This window comes from Doryrhamphus excisus, chromosome 5 (genome assembly GCF_030265055.1).
Source record: "Doryrhamphus excisus isolate RoL2022-K1 chromosome 5, RoL_Dexc_1.0, whole genome shotgun sequence".
NCBI classification, from domain to species: Eukaryota; Metazoa; Chordata; class Actinopteri; order Syngnathiformes; family Syngnathidae; genus Doryrhamphus; species Doryrhamphus excisus.
The window spans coordinates 22,561-39,760 of NC_080470.1; the positions used below are offsets into that span (position 1 = coordinate 22,561).

Genomic DNA, 17,200 nt, shown 5'->3' on the forward strand with positions numbered 1-17,200 from the left:
CCGGTGACCAAAGAGCAATACGAAGCCGGCGGCAGGGCGCAGACTGCAGCAGCCGGCCTGCGGGCAAACTGGAAACCGTGGCCGGCCGGTGGGCAAACTGGAGGTGAGAGTCGGAACCTGAGGCCAAGCATCAAGCTAGGTCCACCAATTTTTCACCATATCATCAGACAATTATTCTGCACGAGTGTGCAAAATTTCAGGGACGGGACTCAACAGGAACCATGTTTCCTTTCCAAATAGATTGACCACGAAGCCGGTCGAAGGCCCTAAAAAAACTAAACTTTAATAAATTCATCAAGCATCGAGCTAGGTCCACCAATTTTTCACCATATCATCAGACAATTATTCTGCACGAGTGTGCAAAATTTCAGGCACGGGACTCAACACACTCAAAAAATAAATGTTTAGCCTCAACAAAAAAAAATCAACGCAACAGTTTCCATTAGTCTTTCTTAGTTATGACAACTTAATTTGAAATTGCTTTGAACCAACAAACAATATTGCATTGCACAAATTAGCTTTTCCTCTTCACTCAAAGCTTATTTTAAGTAATGCTTACTGAATAATTGTTGTCATAGGGACAAGTTTTTAAGTTCATAACTCAAAAAATATGTTAAGTCAACTGACTTAATCATTTTTATTCAAAGTAGTTTAATTTTTTGTTGTCTATTTCTTTTGTCTACTTCATTATAATAACAATGCACACAGCTTTAGCAGTAACTTAATATATATATATACATACATACTTCATTTTTTCTTTTTGGTATTTATGCTTTCAAGAAAGACAGTTCAACCACTGCTTTTGTGCAATTAACTGCATATTTTTATTTTGAACGCGAGCTTTGCAAAAAGAAAGTAAGAAAACAATCAAAAAATTAATCACAATCACAAAATTACATTTCAACTGCTCCTCTGTGACAAAAGTTTGTAATTCTTATGTATGTTTGTGTGAGCAGCTCAAAATAACCACATACAAAGTCTTCATAGATATATAACAGCAAAAGAAAACTCGTCCAATGTTATGGCAAGAGACAAACTGCAAAAGACTGAAAGCTGCATAGTAACATAAGTATAATCATAACTAAGCCTGCATCTGCCATTTGAAAACAAACTAAAAACATTCTCTTTGGGCTAAAATATGTGAGTGTAATATATATATATGTAAATATATATATATACTTTTTTGTTGCATCTTCAGTTCAATAAACAAACTTTGGGCTAAAATATGAACATATTTTTTTAACTAATACCTTTTTGTCCACTGTCACAACTGTCATGAAGGTTGAGCATACTTTACAGCATAACACTAACTAGCCTAACAGAAACTAATTTTCAGGTATTTTCTTTGTTGCCTCTTCAAAAATCACGTCACCTGAAGAAAATGTGACAGTGTCAGTGTTCTGAAACAGATGGATCTGCCATTTTTAGAAAACAATGTTTTTCAGACCCATGACTTTAGCGCTGCCTCTCAGCCCATCCAGGTCAAGAAACAACTTTTGAAAAGCATTTGCAGTTTGCCTGACAGTGAAGCCAGTCTGACGTCTGTCTCTGCAATATGAAGAAATCTTTTGAATCCAGTGTGACATTTAGACTGAAATAAAATCAAGTTTTCAACCGTGTGGGACCATTTTGATGTTAAATAACTATAGTAAATAAAGTATATTTTCTCAAAAGTAGCTGATATTAAAATAATCTACAGTATTGACCACAAGGCCTCATCAACTATTACTACTTTTCATAATTTCCTGTCGTTGTGGCATATTTGAACTTTTGTAGGGTGGGGGTGGGGGGCAGCTTCCGTCCCAGCTTTCGGTCATCTCGCCCAAAGTCAGCATACCCCTGCAACCCTAGTGAGGATAAGCAGTATAGAACATGGATATATAGTCCAGCAAAATCTGCTATAATGGCAGGCCAACATGTAATAATGTATATGATTATGAAAATAGCGATGCATTAGTTAAACGCTGTCATTCAATCTCCAGCAGTCGAGTCATGTTGGGAAAGTGGACAGGTCATGGAGCAAGTTGACAGGATTGTGACCACATTTCAGGTCGGGACATAATGACATTTCATTCCAGTTTTGGAGCATGCTTGCTGGAGTTGTTTGCTTATCCTTCACAGATGATTGTAAAATAGAAAGAAAATCAACATTTGACTCAAACACACAAAAACACAACCTGTCGCTAATAGCGTAGTGGTTCACTGGGTAGACTTGGGGCAGCGTTAATTAATTGAGTGTGTGATAGACATGTGTTGGGGCTCATGGGAACTCCTCTCCGTTAATTCATTCACTTATTCACCTCTGCTAGAGCTAAGAGGCTATGCACACTGACAATTTTCAGATTAAAATAGGAAAGTACTTTATGGAAACGATGCCTGGGTGGCTTGAAATGTTATATTTTTAAAACACCGGTATGTCATTTTGGTGTAAACAGCCGAACCGCTGTTTTTCAGAAACAATGTCTCGAGTAAATCAAGTACCCGATTCACATGAGTTCATACACATGAGTTCATGTGAGTTTATACAAATGCGCTCTGTGGCGGGTGACTCAAGTGCCCGATTCACAAGTTCTTGCACATTCTTGAGTGACTCGAGTGACACGTGCCCCATTCAGTGTCAGTAAAATGAATAGAGTATCCCATTGCTAGTGTAAACTATTGTCTGTGAGTATCCTGTGATTGACAGGAGACCGATCTCGGCTTGTAACTCGCCTTTGATGAGAAGTCAGCTGGGATAGGCTCCAGCTTTCCTATAGTAAACGAATGGAGAAGAAACACATTAGATTGCATATCATCATGCTGTGGCGCTTCCACAGCCAGGTTGAGATGACTTCTTTCATCTCTGCCATCTTTTATTTGTCTTTTCTGTGGTCAGGGCGAGATAACACCCTAGCCAGATTGATGCCTGGTTAATGATACACGTTTCTGGGCACAGGTCAGCGAAATGAGGCCTTTAAAAGGAAGAGTCTGACGGTGGTCAGTCACATCCATCGCCATGAGGGTGTTCATCCTTGCCTTGGCTGTTGCCCTAGCGGGTATGTCTTTTTATCATTTCATATCATAGGACAATGACATTTAAAAGTAGTTTTTCTATGAATCTAAAATGACTCTTTGTTCTTATATTTGTGATTTATCCAGCTGGCTCCCAGGTGAAGTTTGGTAAGTTATTTCATTGTTTTCAAAACCAAAAAAGGTTGTGTTTGTGTTGTGTTTAACATTAAAATTCAAAATGTTTCACTGTCTTATTCCCCCATGTAATGGCAGCTCCAGAGTTTCCTGTCGGGAAGACCTACACCTACAAGTATGAAGCTCATCTTATGGGCGGACTTCCCGAGGAGGGCCTGGCTCGGGCTGGGTTGAAGATAACGAGCAAAGTTCTGATCAGTGCATTGGCTGCCGACACCTTGATGCTCAAGGTAGAAGCCGTGTTCCGTCACCGGAAACACATTCTCACATGGACTGAACAATGAATGATTGATTTTGATTTGCTTTTTAGCTGATAGAACCGGAACTCTTTGAGTACAGTGGAATCTGGCCCAAAGATGCTTTCACCCCGGCTACCAAGCTCACCTCGGCCCTGCAAGCTCAGCTCTTGACACCCATCAAGTTTGAGTACGCAAACGGCGTAGTCGGCAAAGTCTACGCCCCGGCTGGCGTCTCTGCTTCTGTGCTGAATATCATCAGGGGAATCCTCAACATCTTCCAGATGAATGTCAAGAAGACGGTGAACGTCTACGAGCTTCAGGAGGTACCATCCGAATAGCTGTATTGCAATTTCTACCACACATTACTTGAGCGTACACATAATCTTGTTTTTTTGTTGTCAACTAGCCTGGCGTACAGGGTGTGTGCAAGACCCACTACGTGATCAGTGAGGACACAAAGGCCGACCGCATCCTTTTGACCAAGACTAAAGACCTGAACCACTGCCATGAGAAGATTATCAAGGATATCGGCTTGGCTTACACAGAGAGATGCCCTGAGTGCGAAGCGGTGAGTGCTCTTTAAGCTAGGCAGCACCCACTACAGGGGTTCCCAAACTTTACCAACTCAGGGCCCACTTGAAAATCTAAAAAATGTCTGCGGCCTACCTTTGTCCTATAAACAGTACATAGACGAAATTATGCATTCTCAGTGCACTTTATTTATTTATTTATTTGATAATTAACTTATTATTGTTATTAAGATTCAGGATGTAAATGAAAGCAGGGAGATAAAGGAAACCCAAACTTTTAATCTGTGGTGTACACTACCGCTCAAACGTTTGGGATCACTTGCAAATGTCTTTGTTTTCCAAAGAAAAACACATTTTCCTGCATTTCACAAACATTTGTATCCATTTCACAAACAATTACAATCAATCAGTTGAGAATCAGAATAAATCTGATTTTCAAAGAAGGATGTATATTTTTGCATAGAGGCCTACTATCAACAACTGTCAGTCCTCTGCATCAATCTCCTGCTATGGCTGCTAATCCAAGCTGATCATTTTATAAGGCTAATAGATGATGAGAAAAGCCATCTAAAAATCTCAACTAAAACTAAAATCTCTTACCATGCTGTTAACTACTCCCTTCAGAGAGCAGCACAAACTGGGACAGAAAAACCATGCACAACTGTGCAAGAAGACAAATATCTCAGAGTGTGTAGTTTAAGAGGGGGTTAGGGTTAACCCTAACCCTAAGGTCGTCAGACAAGACAGAATTACCGTATTTTCCGGACTATAAGTGGCACTTTTTTTCATAGGTTGGCTGTTCCTGCGACTTATACGCCAGAGCGACTTATAAATGAAAAAAGTGTTTATGTTCCATAAACACTGGACACCTTTTGTGTTCATGTTTATTTTTTGTGTAGCTGAATAAGCATTGTGTTAGCATATCTTACACCTATTCAGCCTGTTCTCTATTCTTTTATTAATATTAGAACTGGCCTTCCAAGATGACGTAATGTCTGTTTTGGTCAAGTCGTTTGGAAAATAAATTACCCGCAAAAAATTCGACTTATACTCCAGTGCGACTTATGTATGTTTTTTTCTACCTACTGATGCATTTTTGGCCTTGTGCGCCTTGTACTCTGGAGCGACTTATAGTCCAGAAAATATGGTAATTCTCATAGATTTCATAATTGCATCCAAGACTAGCATGACGACCAGAGAGCTACGTTCCAATAATAAACTGTATAAGGTTCCTAAAATATTGTGACAGGTCAATAACACTCAATGGGTTATTACTTAGGCCTATAAATGTTTTTTAAACTCGTGTAATAAATATTTTACAATAAAAATAATTTAAAAAATAATATTTGCAAAAATCAATCATAATTCTGACCTCTCATGGCCCACCTGCAGTACCACCACGGCCCACACTTTGGGAATCACGGACGTACTCCTTAAAGTGCCAAAATCATGTTTTTTTTTTTCTCGTGTGTAGCGTGGCAAAAGTCTGAAGGGAACAGCTGCCTTCAACTACGTCATGAAACCAGCAGCCACCGGCGCTCTGATCTTGGAGGCATCCTCGACCGAGCTCATTCAGTTCTCTCCCATCAACATTCTGAACGGTGCCGCCCAGATGGAGGCTAAGTATGTTGCTCGAGATGAAGAGTGTATTTTGTCGTATGGAGAGTTGAGTCTACAATGCATGCCTGTTCACAGGCAATTCTTGACCTTCCTGGAGTTTGCAAAATCTCCAGTGGAGCCCATCAGAGCTGAATACCTCCAGCGTGGATCCCTGAAGTACGAGTTTGGCAGCGAGTTGCTGCAGACACCCATCCAGCTGCTCAGGATCAGCAATGCCGAGGCGCAGGTACTTCAAATATCATAATCGATTCATAACGCTTTGAATCTCCCCACCGTTTCCACTCACTTTCATTTTGTTTACAGATTGTTGAGATTCTGAACCACCTGGTGTCCAACAATGTGGCCAAAGTACACGAAGACGCACCTCTGAAGTTTATTGAGCTCATCCAGCTTTTGCGTGTTGCCAGATACGAGAGCATCGAGGCACTCTGGTCCCAGTTCAAAAGCCGTCCGGACCACAGGTAGTTTATTTACTTTCTACAAATACATCCAATCTTGACTGAAGTAATGATTTGCTGGTGATGTTCTATCTTCCAGATACTGGATAGTGAACACCATCCCTGCCATTGGCACTCATGCTGCATTAAGGTTCCTCAAGGAACAATTCCTCGTTGGTGAGCTTACCCTTCCTGAAGCAATTCGGACTGCGATGATGTCCATACACATGGTGACTGCAGACTTGGAGGCCATCAGGATCCTAAGGGCAAGTCAATATTACAAGCCATCTTCATTCATTCATTCATTTTCTACTGCTTATCCTCACGAGGGTGGCGGGGTGCTGGAGCCTATCCCAGTTGTCTTCGGGCGAGAGGCGGGGTACACTGTGATTGGTCACCAGCCAATCCCAGGGCACATATATACAAACAACCATTCCCTCTCACATTCATACCTATGGACAATTTGGAGTGGCTAATTAACCTAGCATGTTTTTGGAATGTGGGAGGAAACCGGAGTACCCGGAGAAAACCCACACATGCACGGGGAGAACATGCAAACTCCACACAGAGATGGCCGAGGGTGGGATTGAACTAGTTGTGAGGTCTGCGCGCTAACCACTAGACCGCCGTGCAGCCCCACACGCCATCTTGGATGAATGAAAAAAAAAATATCAGGAGTTGTGACATGTATTATTTCACCAGGACCTGTCTGTGGAGCAAAAGATTCGCCAAAACCCAGTCCTGAAGGAGATCGTTTTGCTTGGCTATGGCAGCTTGGTTGCTAAATACTGCACAGAGAACCCAACTTGCCCAGTGGACCTCATCAGGGTACGTTTGCTTGACTACTGAACCTACTGTAGATGTAATATTCGGGACATTGTCATGTTTTTCTTCGCCCCCACAGCCCATTCACGATCAGCTGGTCCAAGCAGTTACCAAGGGTGACCGTGAAGAAATTATTCTGTCTCTCAAAGTTCTGGGTAACGCCGGACATCCAAGTAGCCTGAAGCCAATCTTGAAGATCTTGCCTGGCTTTGGCGGTACCGCTGCGAATCTGCCACTGCGAGTTCACATCGAGGGTGTTCTGGCCCTGAGGAACATTGCCAAGAGAGAACCCAAAATGGTGAAGCTTTATCTCGTGGGTCCTTCCAATGGCGAAAATGTTGAAGTCTATTCATACTGTCCATGTGTGAACCAGATCCAGGATATCGCCGTTCAACTGTTTATGGATAGATCTCTTCACCCGGAGCTTCGTATGGTTTCTGCCATTGTGCTGTTCGAGACCAAACTGCCCATGGGTCTGGTGACTACCCTTGCCGACGCACTCTTGAAAGAACCAAATCTTCAGGTTGCCAGTTTGGTCTACACTTACATGAAGGCAATGACGAGGAACACCGCTCCCGATTTTGCGTCTGTGTGAGTACCGCGAATCAGCCAGTTTCTATTTGCGATGATCAGATGTCAGCGTTGAGAGTCCACTGATTGTTGTTGGTTTTTTTACTGTTGTGCTTGTAGTGCTACAGCGTGCAATGTTGCTGTGAAGATCCTCAGTCCCAAATTTGACAGACTGAGCTACCGTTTCAGCAGAGCTCTCCTGACTGATGGCTATTACAGTACGGCTTAACAATAGCACACACACACACACACACACACACACACACACAAATATTTCAACTATGTGGCTTGATGGCTCCCACTTTGTGCTTTGCAGGTCCCTGGATGGTGGGTGCCGCCGCTAGCGCCTTCTACGTGAATGATGCTGCGACCGTTTTGCCAAGAAGCGTCGTGGCCAAAGCTCGAACCTACATGGCGGGAGCTTATGCTGATGTCATTGAGGTACGGTTATGGAGGCGTAAGCAAATTCCCAATGTGCACTACCGCTCAAAAGTTTGGGATCACTTGCAAATTTATTTGTTTTTTCTGAAGAAAAACAATTAAAATCAATCAGAGGAGATGATTTAGAAAGAAGGATGTATATTTTTGCATAGAGGCCTACTATCAACAACTGTCAGTCCTCTGCATCAATCTCCTGGTATGGCTGCTAATCCAAGTTCATCATTTTATAAGGCTAATAGATGATTAGAAAAGCCATCTAAAAATCTCCACTAAAACTCAAATCTCTTACCATGCTGTTAACTACTCCCTTCAGAGAGCAGCACAAACTGGGTCTAACAAGGACAGAAAAACCATGCACAACTGTGCAAGAGGAAACAAACAAGAATTATTCCATATGTTCGGTGTCAGAATCAATGTGTTACTCAATGAATCAATCAATTTCACTCATGGATGATTGGTATCGAAATGGGCAACATGAATCCCTCGTATTTACAAAGTCATAAACAGATTTTCCGTGCTCCAACCACAAAAATATTCCATTTATTGACTTGGAATCCTATATCGTGGAAATTAATTCATCGCGGGCAGGTCTGATCTTTCTGGAAGATGAATTACCACAATAAAGTAAATGTAATTGCTTTTACACCCGTCAGATCGGAGTGAGAACTGAGGGAATCCAAGAAGCCCTTCTGAAAATCAAAGATGTTCCTGCTGACGCGGAAAGGATTACCAAGATGAAAAGGGTTCTCAAGGCTGTAAGTTCCTGCTACCTCTGTTTGTTGCTCTTATTCCTCACAGAAACCATAACGTTCTTTCTTCTTGCAGCTTTCTGAATGGAGGGCCCAACCTTCCAGCCAACCCCTCGCTTCAGCTCACTTGAAACTCTTTGGGCAGGAGATCGCATTTGCCAACATCGACAAAGCCCTGGTTGATTACATGATGGAGGTATGTGTCTTGTTTTGTTTTTACTATTGCAGGTCATGTGACGACCCTGTGATGTTATGTGATGCTGTGTCAGTTCGTCACTGGACCAGCAGCCCAGGCGTACGGAAAGCGGGCTTTGGATGGTGTGTTGTCCGGCATTAAGATGAACTACGTGGAGCCAATGCTTCTTGCTGAGGTTCGTCGCATCTTGCCCACGGCTGTCGGTCTGCCTATGGAGCTCAGTTTCTACACATCTTCTGTGATCACGACAGCCATTGAATGTAAGACGGACGTCTGCCTGAAAGGCACGGATGTGATGAATGTATTATTACTATAGACTAACCAAGAACGTGCTCTCCCATCCATAGTCCAAGCCACCGTGACACCACCTCTGCCTGACAAATTCCATGCTTCCCAGCTTCTTAAATCTGACATCAGCATGAAGGCTGCATTTATTCCGAGGTACACGACTGACCTGAAATAGCGTCTCTTAGAATGCGCACTAATGCACACCCGAGTTCATCATTTCTGCCTCTTGCAGCGTGTCCATGTATACCTACGCTGTGATGGGTGTGAATACCGCACTGATCCAGGCTGCCGTGGTTTCAAGAGCCAAAGTTCATACAATTGTCCCAACGAGAATCGAAGCAAGAATGGACATGATTAAGGGCAACTTCAAGCTGGAATTGCTGCCCGTCCAGGGTGTCAATAAGATCGCGTCTGCACTGTATGTCCATTTCTCTGACATCCGTTGCAGTGTTTGCGTCTCCTGATGTTCGGTTATGCTTTATCCACCAGTGTTGAGACCTTTGCTATTGCGAGAAATGTGGAAGATCTTACCGCTGCAAAGATAACACCGATGATTCCGGCCCAGGTTACGTCCCTGCTTTCAAGGAAGAGCTCATCTTCCAGGATTTCCAGAATGACATCCACTCTAACTGATAGCATGGTGAGTTTGAAGTCCTTGTCCACCGTGTTGATTTCCGTTCCGCAAAGTAAAATCTCTCCCTTTTGTGGCGGCGGGTGTTCCAGCCTGTGTCATCCGAGATCCTGTCTGCGGACCAACCAAGCAAAATGAGCAAACTGATCAGGGCGTTTGAGAAAAAGCTGTGTGGAGAGTTTGAAACCTTTGGAATCAAGGCATGCACCGTCATTGAATCTCGCAATGCCGCCTTCATCCGAGATGTTCCACTCTACGCCGTCATCGGAAAACATTCTCTTTTGGTTGAGGTTCAACCAGGTGAGTGGAGTGATCAACGGCTAACCGATCATCTTATCCGATTCAATCATGTGTGTATTTCTTTCTTTGGCGATAGCTGCTGGACCTGCCATCGAGAAGGTAGAAATTGAGATTCAGGTTGGAGAGAAAGCAGCAGAAAAGATCATCAAAGTCATTAACGTGAGCCAAGAGGAGATTCTCGAGGACAAGAATGTCTTGATGAAACTGAAGAAAATCCTGGTTCCCGGTCTAAAGAACAGCACCTCCTCCAGTTCCAGCAGCTCTCGTTCTGTCAGCTCTCGCTCCAGTAGCTCGAGCTCAAAACGCCGCTCAAGCGTTTCTGCATCATCATCTTCAAGCTCTTCTCGCAGAAAGAGCAAGATGATTGACACCGTCACCACTGTCGCTAAACCATCCAAGAGAAGTTCCTCCAGCAGCCGTGTCAGCAGCTCCTCCAGCAGCTCCTCCAGCAGGCGTGTATCATCCAGCTCCAGGTCCAGCTCCAGCGCCAGTTCTCTCAGGTCCAGCTCCAGTGCCAGCTCTGTCAGGTCCAGCTCCCGCTCGGTTAGATCCAGGTCTAGCTCCAGCTCCAGTTCCAGCTCTAGCTCTCGGTCCCGCTCAAAGGTGAGGCATCATCTACTGGCGTGTGCAGCATCAAGTATGTGAGGCAATTAACATGCTTCTTCTTCCAATGCAGCAAATACTGAATGACATGAAGTTCACCAAGAACCACATCCATAGGGTACTCCTTGTTGCACACAATAAATGTGAAGTACTTTGCCTGAAGCAGCTGAATATATATGTATGAATATATCTTTTTCCCAGCATGCATTGTCTTCAACTCGTCCCAACAGCCACAGCAGTGCCGCCAGCTTTGAGGCCATCTACAACAAGGTGACTAGACCAAAACAAGGCTCGTGTAAAAAACAAAGAAAAGTAGCCTTCATGAACGTGTCTTCATAAAATCCATATGTTTTAGGCTAAGTACCTTGCTAATACAATCACTCCGGCCGTGACCATCCTCATCCGTGCTGTGAGGGCAGACCACAAAGTCCAAGGATACCAGATTGCAGCTTATTATGACAAGGCCAATTCCAGACTGCAGGTCATTTTTGCCAACCTGGCCGAGAAGAACAACTGGAGAATCTGCGCGGATGGCGTGGTGCTGAGCAACCACAAGCTGATGGTGGGAACACTGCAACGTTTAATTTATTCTTTCTCACATTGGGGAATATAATGTGATTAAAATGTTCTTAGGCCAAGTTTGCCTGGGGCATTGACTGCAAACAATACAAGACCGAGGTCACGGCTGAAACTGGTGTTGTGGGACAAGAGCCGGCGTTCCGCTTGAAGCTGACCTGGGACAAACTTCCAAGCTCTATGAAGTCCTACGCAAAGCGGTAATGTCACAGTCAGATTTACATTTCATGTTATCCTCAGTCTGCATGCTGGGCAGTCCAATGACATTTCCTTTATGTGACACCCAGGTTGTCTGAGTACATTTCAAGAATCGCTTGGGAGACTGGAATCAGCCAGGCGAGGGCCAATAATGGTCGCAATCAGATCAAGTTGACGGTGGCTGTTGTTTCAGAGCAACGCTTGAATATTACCCTGAAGACGCCAAGGGTAAGAGCGATGGATGCTCAGGAAACGTCCGTCACTCACATCCCATAACCCGACGTCCCATTTGCAGAGAACCATCTACAAAGAAGCCATGTATCTTCCGATTTCTCTGCCATTTGGAGACACGGCCTCTGAGCTGAAAGCATACGAGGAAAGCTGGGTGGACACCATCTCCTACATGGTCACCAAGGCTCATGCAGGTAAAAAAAAAAACCTAGTTCAAGCATGCTATTGATTCCAGTCAATGGAATCGAAGTGATAAATGCACTTAGTCTAGCTTGGTGATTTAAAGTCCAGGTCCGGTATCACATACACTACCGCTCAAAAGTTTGGGATCACTTTCAAATTTCTTTGTTTTACAAAGAAAAACTATTTTTTCTGCATTTCCCAAACAAGTAAAATGAATGATATGATTTAGAAAGAAGGATGTATATTTTTGCATAGAGGCCTACTATCAACAACTGTCAGTCCTCTGCATCAATCTCCTGCTATGGCTGCTAATCCAAGTTGATCATTTTATAAGGCTAATAGATGATTAGAAAAGCCATCTAAAAATCTCAACTAAAACTCAAATCTCTTACCATGCTGTTAACTACTCCCTTCAGAGAGCAGCACAAACTGGGTCTAACAAGGACAGAAAAACGCTGCACAACTGTGCAAGAAGACAAATATGTGAGAGTGTGTAGTTTAAGACAAACCTGGCAGCTGCACTAAATAGTAGGCGTCAATCACCAGTGTCGGTATCAACAGTGAAGCGGCCACTTCAGGATGCTGGACTTCATAGCAGGACTGCCAAGAAAAAGCCAGATCTCAGACTGGCTAAAAAAAATTCCAAGTGATCCCAAACTTTTGAGCGGTAGTATACTAATGAGGACTTTCTTTCCGACTCTGTCCAGCTGAGTGCAAGTTGGTCAAAGACACAGTGATCACATTCAACAACAGGAAGTTCAAGACGGAGATGCCTCACTCTTGCGAGCAGGTTTTGGCTCAGGATTGTTCGCAAGAACATAAGTTCATTGTTCTGCTGAAGAGAGACCAAACACAGGAACACAACCTCATCAGCGTGAAGATTGCCGATATGTAAGAACGTACTCAAAGTCAATCACAGAAAAAGTCGACATTATTCATAGATCTGGTTTGTTTTTCAACAGTGACGTTGACATGTATCAGAAGGACCGTGTTGCCATGGTGAAGGTCAATGGCGTCGAAATCCCTCTCAGTAATCTGCCATACCAGCATCCGACGGGTATGTTCTTGGTGTTGGGGTCATTCCGACTGCTGTATGTGGACGCTTTATGGATATTCTTCTTTGGGGCTTTTAGCCAAGATTCAGATCCGACGAAGGAACGAGGGCATCACTCTCCATGCTCCCAGCCACGGTCTTCAGGAAGTCTACTTTGACATCAACATCGTGAAGGTGATCGGGTCTAAGCGCATTGAAACCGAAACAGTAACACAGCTAACACGGCGCTCTGCGTTCCTTTAGGTTAAAGTTGTGGACTGGATGAGGGGACAGACCTGTGGACTCTGCGGAAAGGCCGATGCAGAGATCAGGCAAGAATACCGCACACCCACTGGACGGGTGACCAAGAACGCAGTCAGCTACGCTCATTCCTGGGTTCTGCCTGCCAAGAGTTGCCGGGACAGCACAGGTAAACCAATTGTCTTCAACCTCATGAAGCATTTTTTACACTTTGCTACCATTCTTCCTTTCCAGAGTGTTTTATGAAGCTGGAGTCTGTGAAGCTGGAGAAGCAGCTGACAGTCCATGGACAGGAGTCCAAATGCTTCTCTGTTGAGCCCGTGCTGCGCTGCCTGCCCGGCTGCATGCCTCTGAGAACCACCACCGTCTCTGTTGGCTTCCACTGCCTGCCTGCCGGTGAGTCCGCCAGCACGTTCATTGAACACTGCGCTCCTCTCACCGTCACAGCTGACCACCTATGTACCCTTACAGATTCTGGACTGAATCGCGCCGAGGGTCTGAGCAGCATCTTCGAGAAGAGCGTGGACCTGAGGGACACAGCCGAGGCTCACCTGGCCTGCCGCTGCACTGCTCAGTGTGCTTAAACTTGTAGCCTTCAGTCCAGTCATGTTTATTTCCATTCATGCAACTATTTACCATCACAATAAAGTATAAACCTAAATTGCAGTCATGTGTGCTTTGTGGAGTTTATTGCAAACATGTTTTGCGGGTTATCAATAATTCTATGATGTTCCATGAACATGTCAGGGACAAAAATACAGATTTTTGATATAGGTGAAAAGTGTACTTCCTATTCTTAAGCGGTAGTGTATATCGAATGGAACATGTTCTACATCACCTCGTTATTAGGCTGAAGCATGAAAGGTGCAGATTTGCATGGGCGCCTATGGATGACACAAGAAAATACCATATTGGCATAAAAATGACATAATATAATTTATTTGGCAGTAATGAATTTATTCTAATCTATTTTTTTATGAATTTACTTGACTATTGCTAAGGATTTTTTTGTCTTTCATGATTACAGTCATCCCTGGTTTAATTCATTGGTTACAGACCTGCCAGCGATGAATTCATTTCCACGATATAGGATCCCAAGTCAATACATGGAATATTTTTGTAGTTGGAGCATGGAAAATCTGTTTATGACTTTGTAATACGAGGGATTTATGTTGCCGATTTTGATACCAATCATCCATGAGTGAAATTGACAGATTCTGACACTGATCATATGGAATAATTCTTCTTTGTTTCTTTGTTTCTTCTTGCACAGTTGTGCAGCGTTTTTCTGTCCTTGTTAGACCCAGTTTGTGCTGCTCTCTGAAGGGAGTAGTTATCAGCATGGTAAGAGATTTTAGTTTTAGTTACGATTTTTAGATGGCTTTTCTAATCATCTATAATCTATAATCTTCTAATCAGCCTGATAAAATGATGAACTTGGATTAGCAGCCATAGCAGGAGATTGATGCAGAGGACTGACAGTTGTTGATAGTAGGCCTCTATGCAAAAATATACATCCTTCTTTCAAAATCATCTCATTCATTTTCATTGTTTGTGAAATGGAAAAAAATGTTTGTGAAATGCAGGAAAATGTGTTTTTCTTTGGAAAACAAAGAAATTTGCAAGTGATCCCAATAGAGTATTTACTCTATTGTTCCCTGTTTGTCACGGGGTGTCGAGGGTTGGACCCCAGATGCGGAGGAAGGCCAACAGGAGTTGCAGTAAGAGTCTTTTAATAGGCAAAGTCCCAGAAACAAAAACTGCCCAGGGGGCAACACAAGGTGGTGGCGAGGAAAAACACGAGGAAAAAACAAAAATCTCGCCACAGAGCACTGCTAACATAAATTACTAAAGTGAACAACAGGAGGCTGGCTGGACGGCTAGGGAGTGCTGGGTATACCGGAGTACCAGACGGCTTGCAGGATACTAAGCGAGGAACCAGCGACTCCCGCTGCAAGCGGCGGCCTTAAATGGGCAGTTGATTTGGATGGGCTTCAGGTGTGCCCAGTCCTCCCGCCTCCAGCCCGCTCCAGGACATCTGGAAAACAAGGAGAGGCAGACCAGAAGGCAGGAACAGGACTGTGACAGTACCCCTCCCTCTAAAAGTCGCCACCTGGCGGCTTACCTGGCTTCTCTGGAAAACATCTATAGAAATCAGAAAGGAGGGTGGGATCAAGGATGAGGGAGCGGGAAATCCAAGAGCGTTCCTCCGGCCCATACCCCTCCCAGTCCACCAAATACTGGAAACCTCTGCCCCTTCTTCTCACGTCTAAAATGGCCTTGACTGTAAAAGCGGGGTGGCCATCGACCAGTCTGGGCGGAGGGGGAGGAACTTCCGGGGGGCTGAGGGTACTGGAGGCAACTGGCTTGAGGAGGGAGACGTGGAAGGCTGGGTGTATCCGGAGAGCTTCAGGGAGACGGAGCTGCACAGAGGAAGGGCTAAAGACCCGTACTACTGGGTATGGGCCGATGTACCTGGGTTGGAGCTTCTTTGAGTCCGTGTGGAGCGGTAGGTCCCGAGACGAGAGCCACACCCTCTGTCCAATCTTGTATTCTGGGGCGGCCGAACGGTGGCGGTTGGCCAACCGCTGGTTCCGCTCGGAGGTGCGACCCAGCGCGGCCCGGGTGTTGTGCCATGCTCGGCGAGCACGTCTGAGGTGGGCTGCCACTGAGGGGACAGCGGACTCTGACTCCAGTGAGGGAAAAGCCTGGGGTTGGTACCCGTACGCCACATGGAAAGGTGAAAGGCCCGTGGCTGAGCTGACCAGAGAGTTGCGAGCGTATTCAATCCAAGGGAGATTAAAGGACCAGGAGGCGGGTTGCTGATGGCAGACGCAACGGATGGCCGCCTCCAGGTCCTGGTTGGCTCTCTCCGTTTGGCCGTTGGTCTGGGGGTGGTAACCCGAGGACAGGCTGGGTGAAGCACCAAGGGACTTGCAAAAAGCCTTCCAGACTGCTGACGTGAATTGGGGGCCCCTGTCCGAGACGATGTCCAAGGGGATCCCGTGCAGTCTGAAGGCATGGTGGACCAACAGATCAGCCGTCTCCAGGGCAGACGGGAGTTTGGGGAGGGCGACGAAATGAGCCATCTTTGAGAACCTGTCGACCAGCGTGAGTATGACAGTGTTGCCATTGGATGGAGGGAGGCCAGTGACGAAGTCCAGAGCCACATGGGACCACGGGCGGGAGGGAATGGGTAGTGGTTGCAGCAACCCAGCTGGAGGCTGATGGGAGGACTTGTTCCGAGCACAGATGGGACAGGCTGCCACAAACTCCCGTACGTCAGCTCGGTAGGAAGGCCACCAGAACCGCTGTGCCAAGAGGAAGGCGGTGCGCGACGCCCCCGGATGGCACGCCAGCTTGGACTCGTGTGCCCAGCGGAGGACCTCAGGTCGGAGTCCTGGGATGACGAACAGGCGCCCCGAGGGGCAACCGTTGGGCGGGGTGACCTTCTCCATGGCGTCGGCCACTTGCCTCTCCACGTCCCACTGGAGGGCACCCAGAATCCGGGATTGTGGAATGATGGTCTCCGGGGGGGACTCCTCTGAGGGTGGAGAGTGCAGTCTGGAGAGGGCGTCCGGCTTGCTGTTCTGTGAGCCAGGACGAAACGTCAGGGTGAAGTTGAACCGTGCGAGAAAGAGCGCCCACCGTGCCTGTCGGGGGTTGAGCCTCTGGGCAGAGCGGAGGTAGGCCAGGTTCTTATGGTCCGTGTGCACGATGAAAGGTGGTTCCGCACCCTCCAGCCAGTGCCTCCATTCCTGCAGAGCGAGTACAACGGCCAGCAATTCTCTGTTGCCGATGTCGTAATTCTGTTCGGCCCCGGTCAGGCGACGAGAGAAGAAGGCGCAGGGGTGCAGTTTCTGGTCGGAGGTGGAGCGCTGGGAAAGGACCGCCCCAACGCCAGTATTCGAAGCGTCAACCTCGACAAAGAATTGGGCCGCAGGGTTAGGGTGAATGAGTACCGGAGCGGAGGTGAATAGACCCTTAAGCCGGTTGAAAGCCGACTCAGCCTCGGGGGTCCAACTAAACGACTCCTTCACCGAAGTTAGCCTTGTGAGGGGTCCGGCGACCCGACTAAAATTCCGAATGAATCGCCGGTAGAA

The 17,200-nt window shown here is 45.7% G+C and overlaps 1 protein-coding gene across 1 annotated transcript; it reads left to right on the top strand.

Moving 5' to 3' along the window:
- LOC131129361 (vitellogenin-2-like) lies at positions 1-13,726 on the top strand. The gene is made up of 35 exons (XM_058072834.1): positions 1-103; positions 2,936-3,035; positions 3,139-3,159; positions 3,265-3,416; positions 3,497-3,748; positions 3,832-3,993; positions 5,430-5,578; positions 5,651-5,801; positions 5,879-6,036; positions 6,113-6,278; positions 6,715-6,840; positions 6,917-7,135; positions 7,211-7,428; positions 7,528-7,625; positions 7,724-7,848; positions 8,502-8,603; positions 8,674-8,793; positions 8,867-9,053; positions 9,141-9,234; positions 9,314-9,499; positions 9,571-9,721; positions 9,805-10,012; positions 10,089-10,615; positions 10,689-10,733; positions 10,817-10,885; positions 10,971-11,177; positions 11,249-11,391; positions 11,479-11,617; positions 11,685-11,814; positions 12,511-12,694; positions 12,766-12,860; positions 12,937-13,031; positions 13,101-13,266; positions 13,332-13,493; positions 13,569-13,726. The coding sequence occupies exons 2-35, from the start codon at positions 2,996-2,998 to the stop codon at positions 13,679-13,681; spliced, it is 5,160 nt and encodes a 1,719-aa protein (XP_057928817.1). The 5' UTR covers positions 1-103; positions 2,936-2,995; the 3' UTR covers positions 13,682-13,726.
- Positions 13,727-17,200: the final 3,474 nt, after the last annotated feature.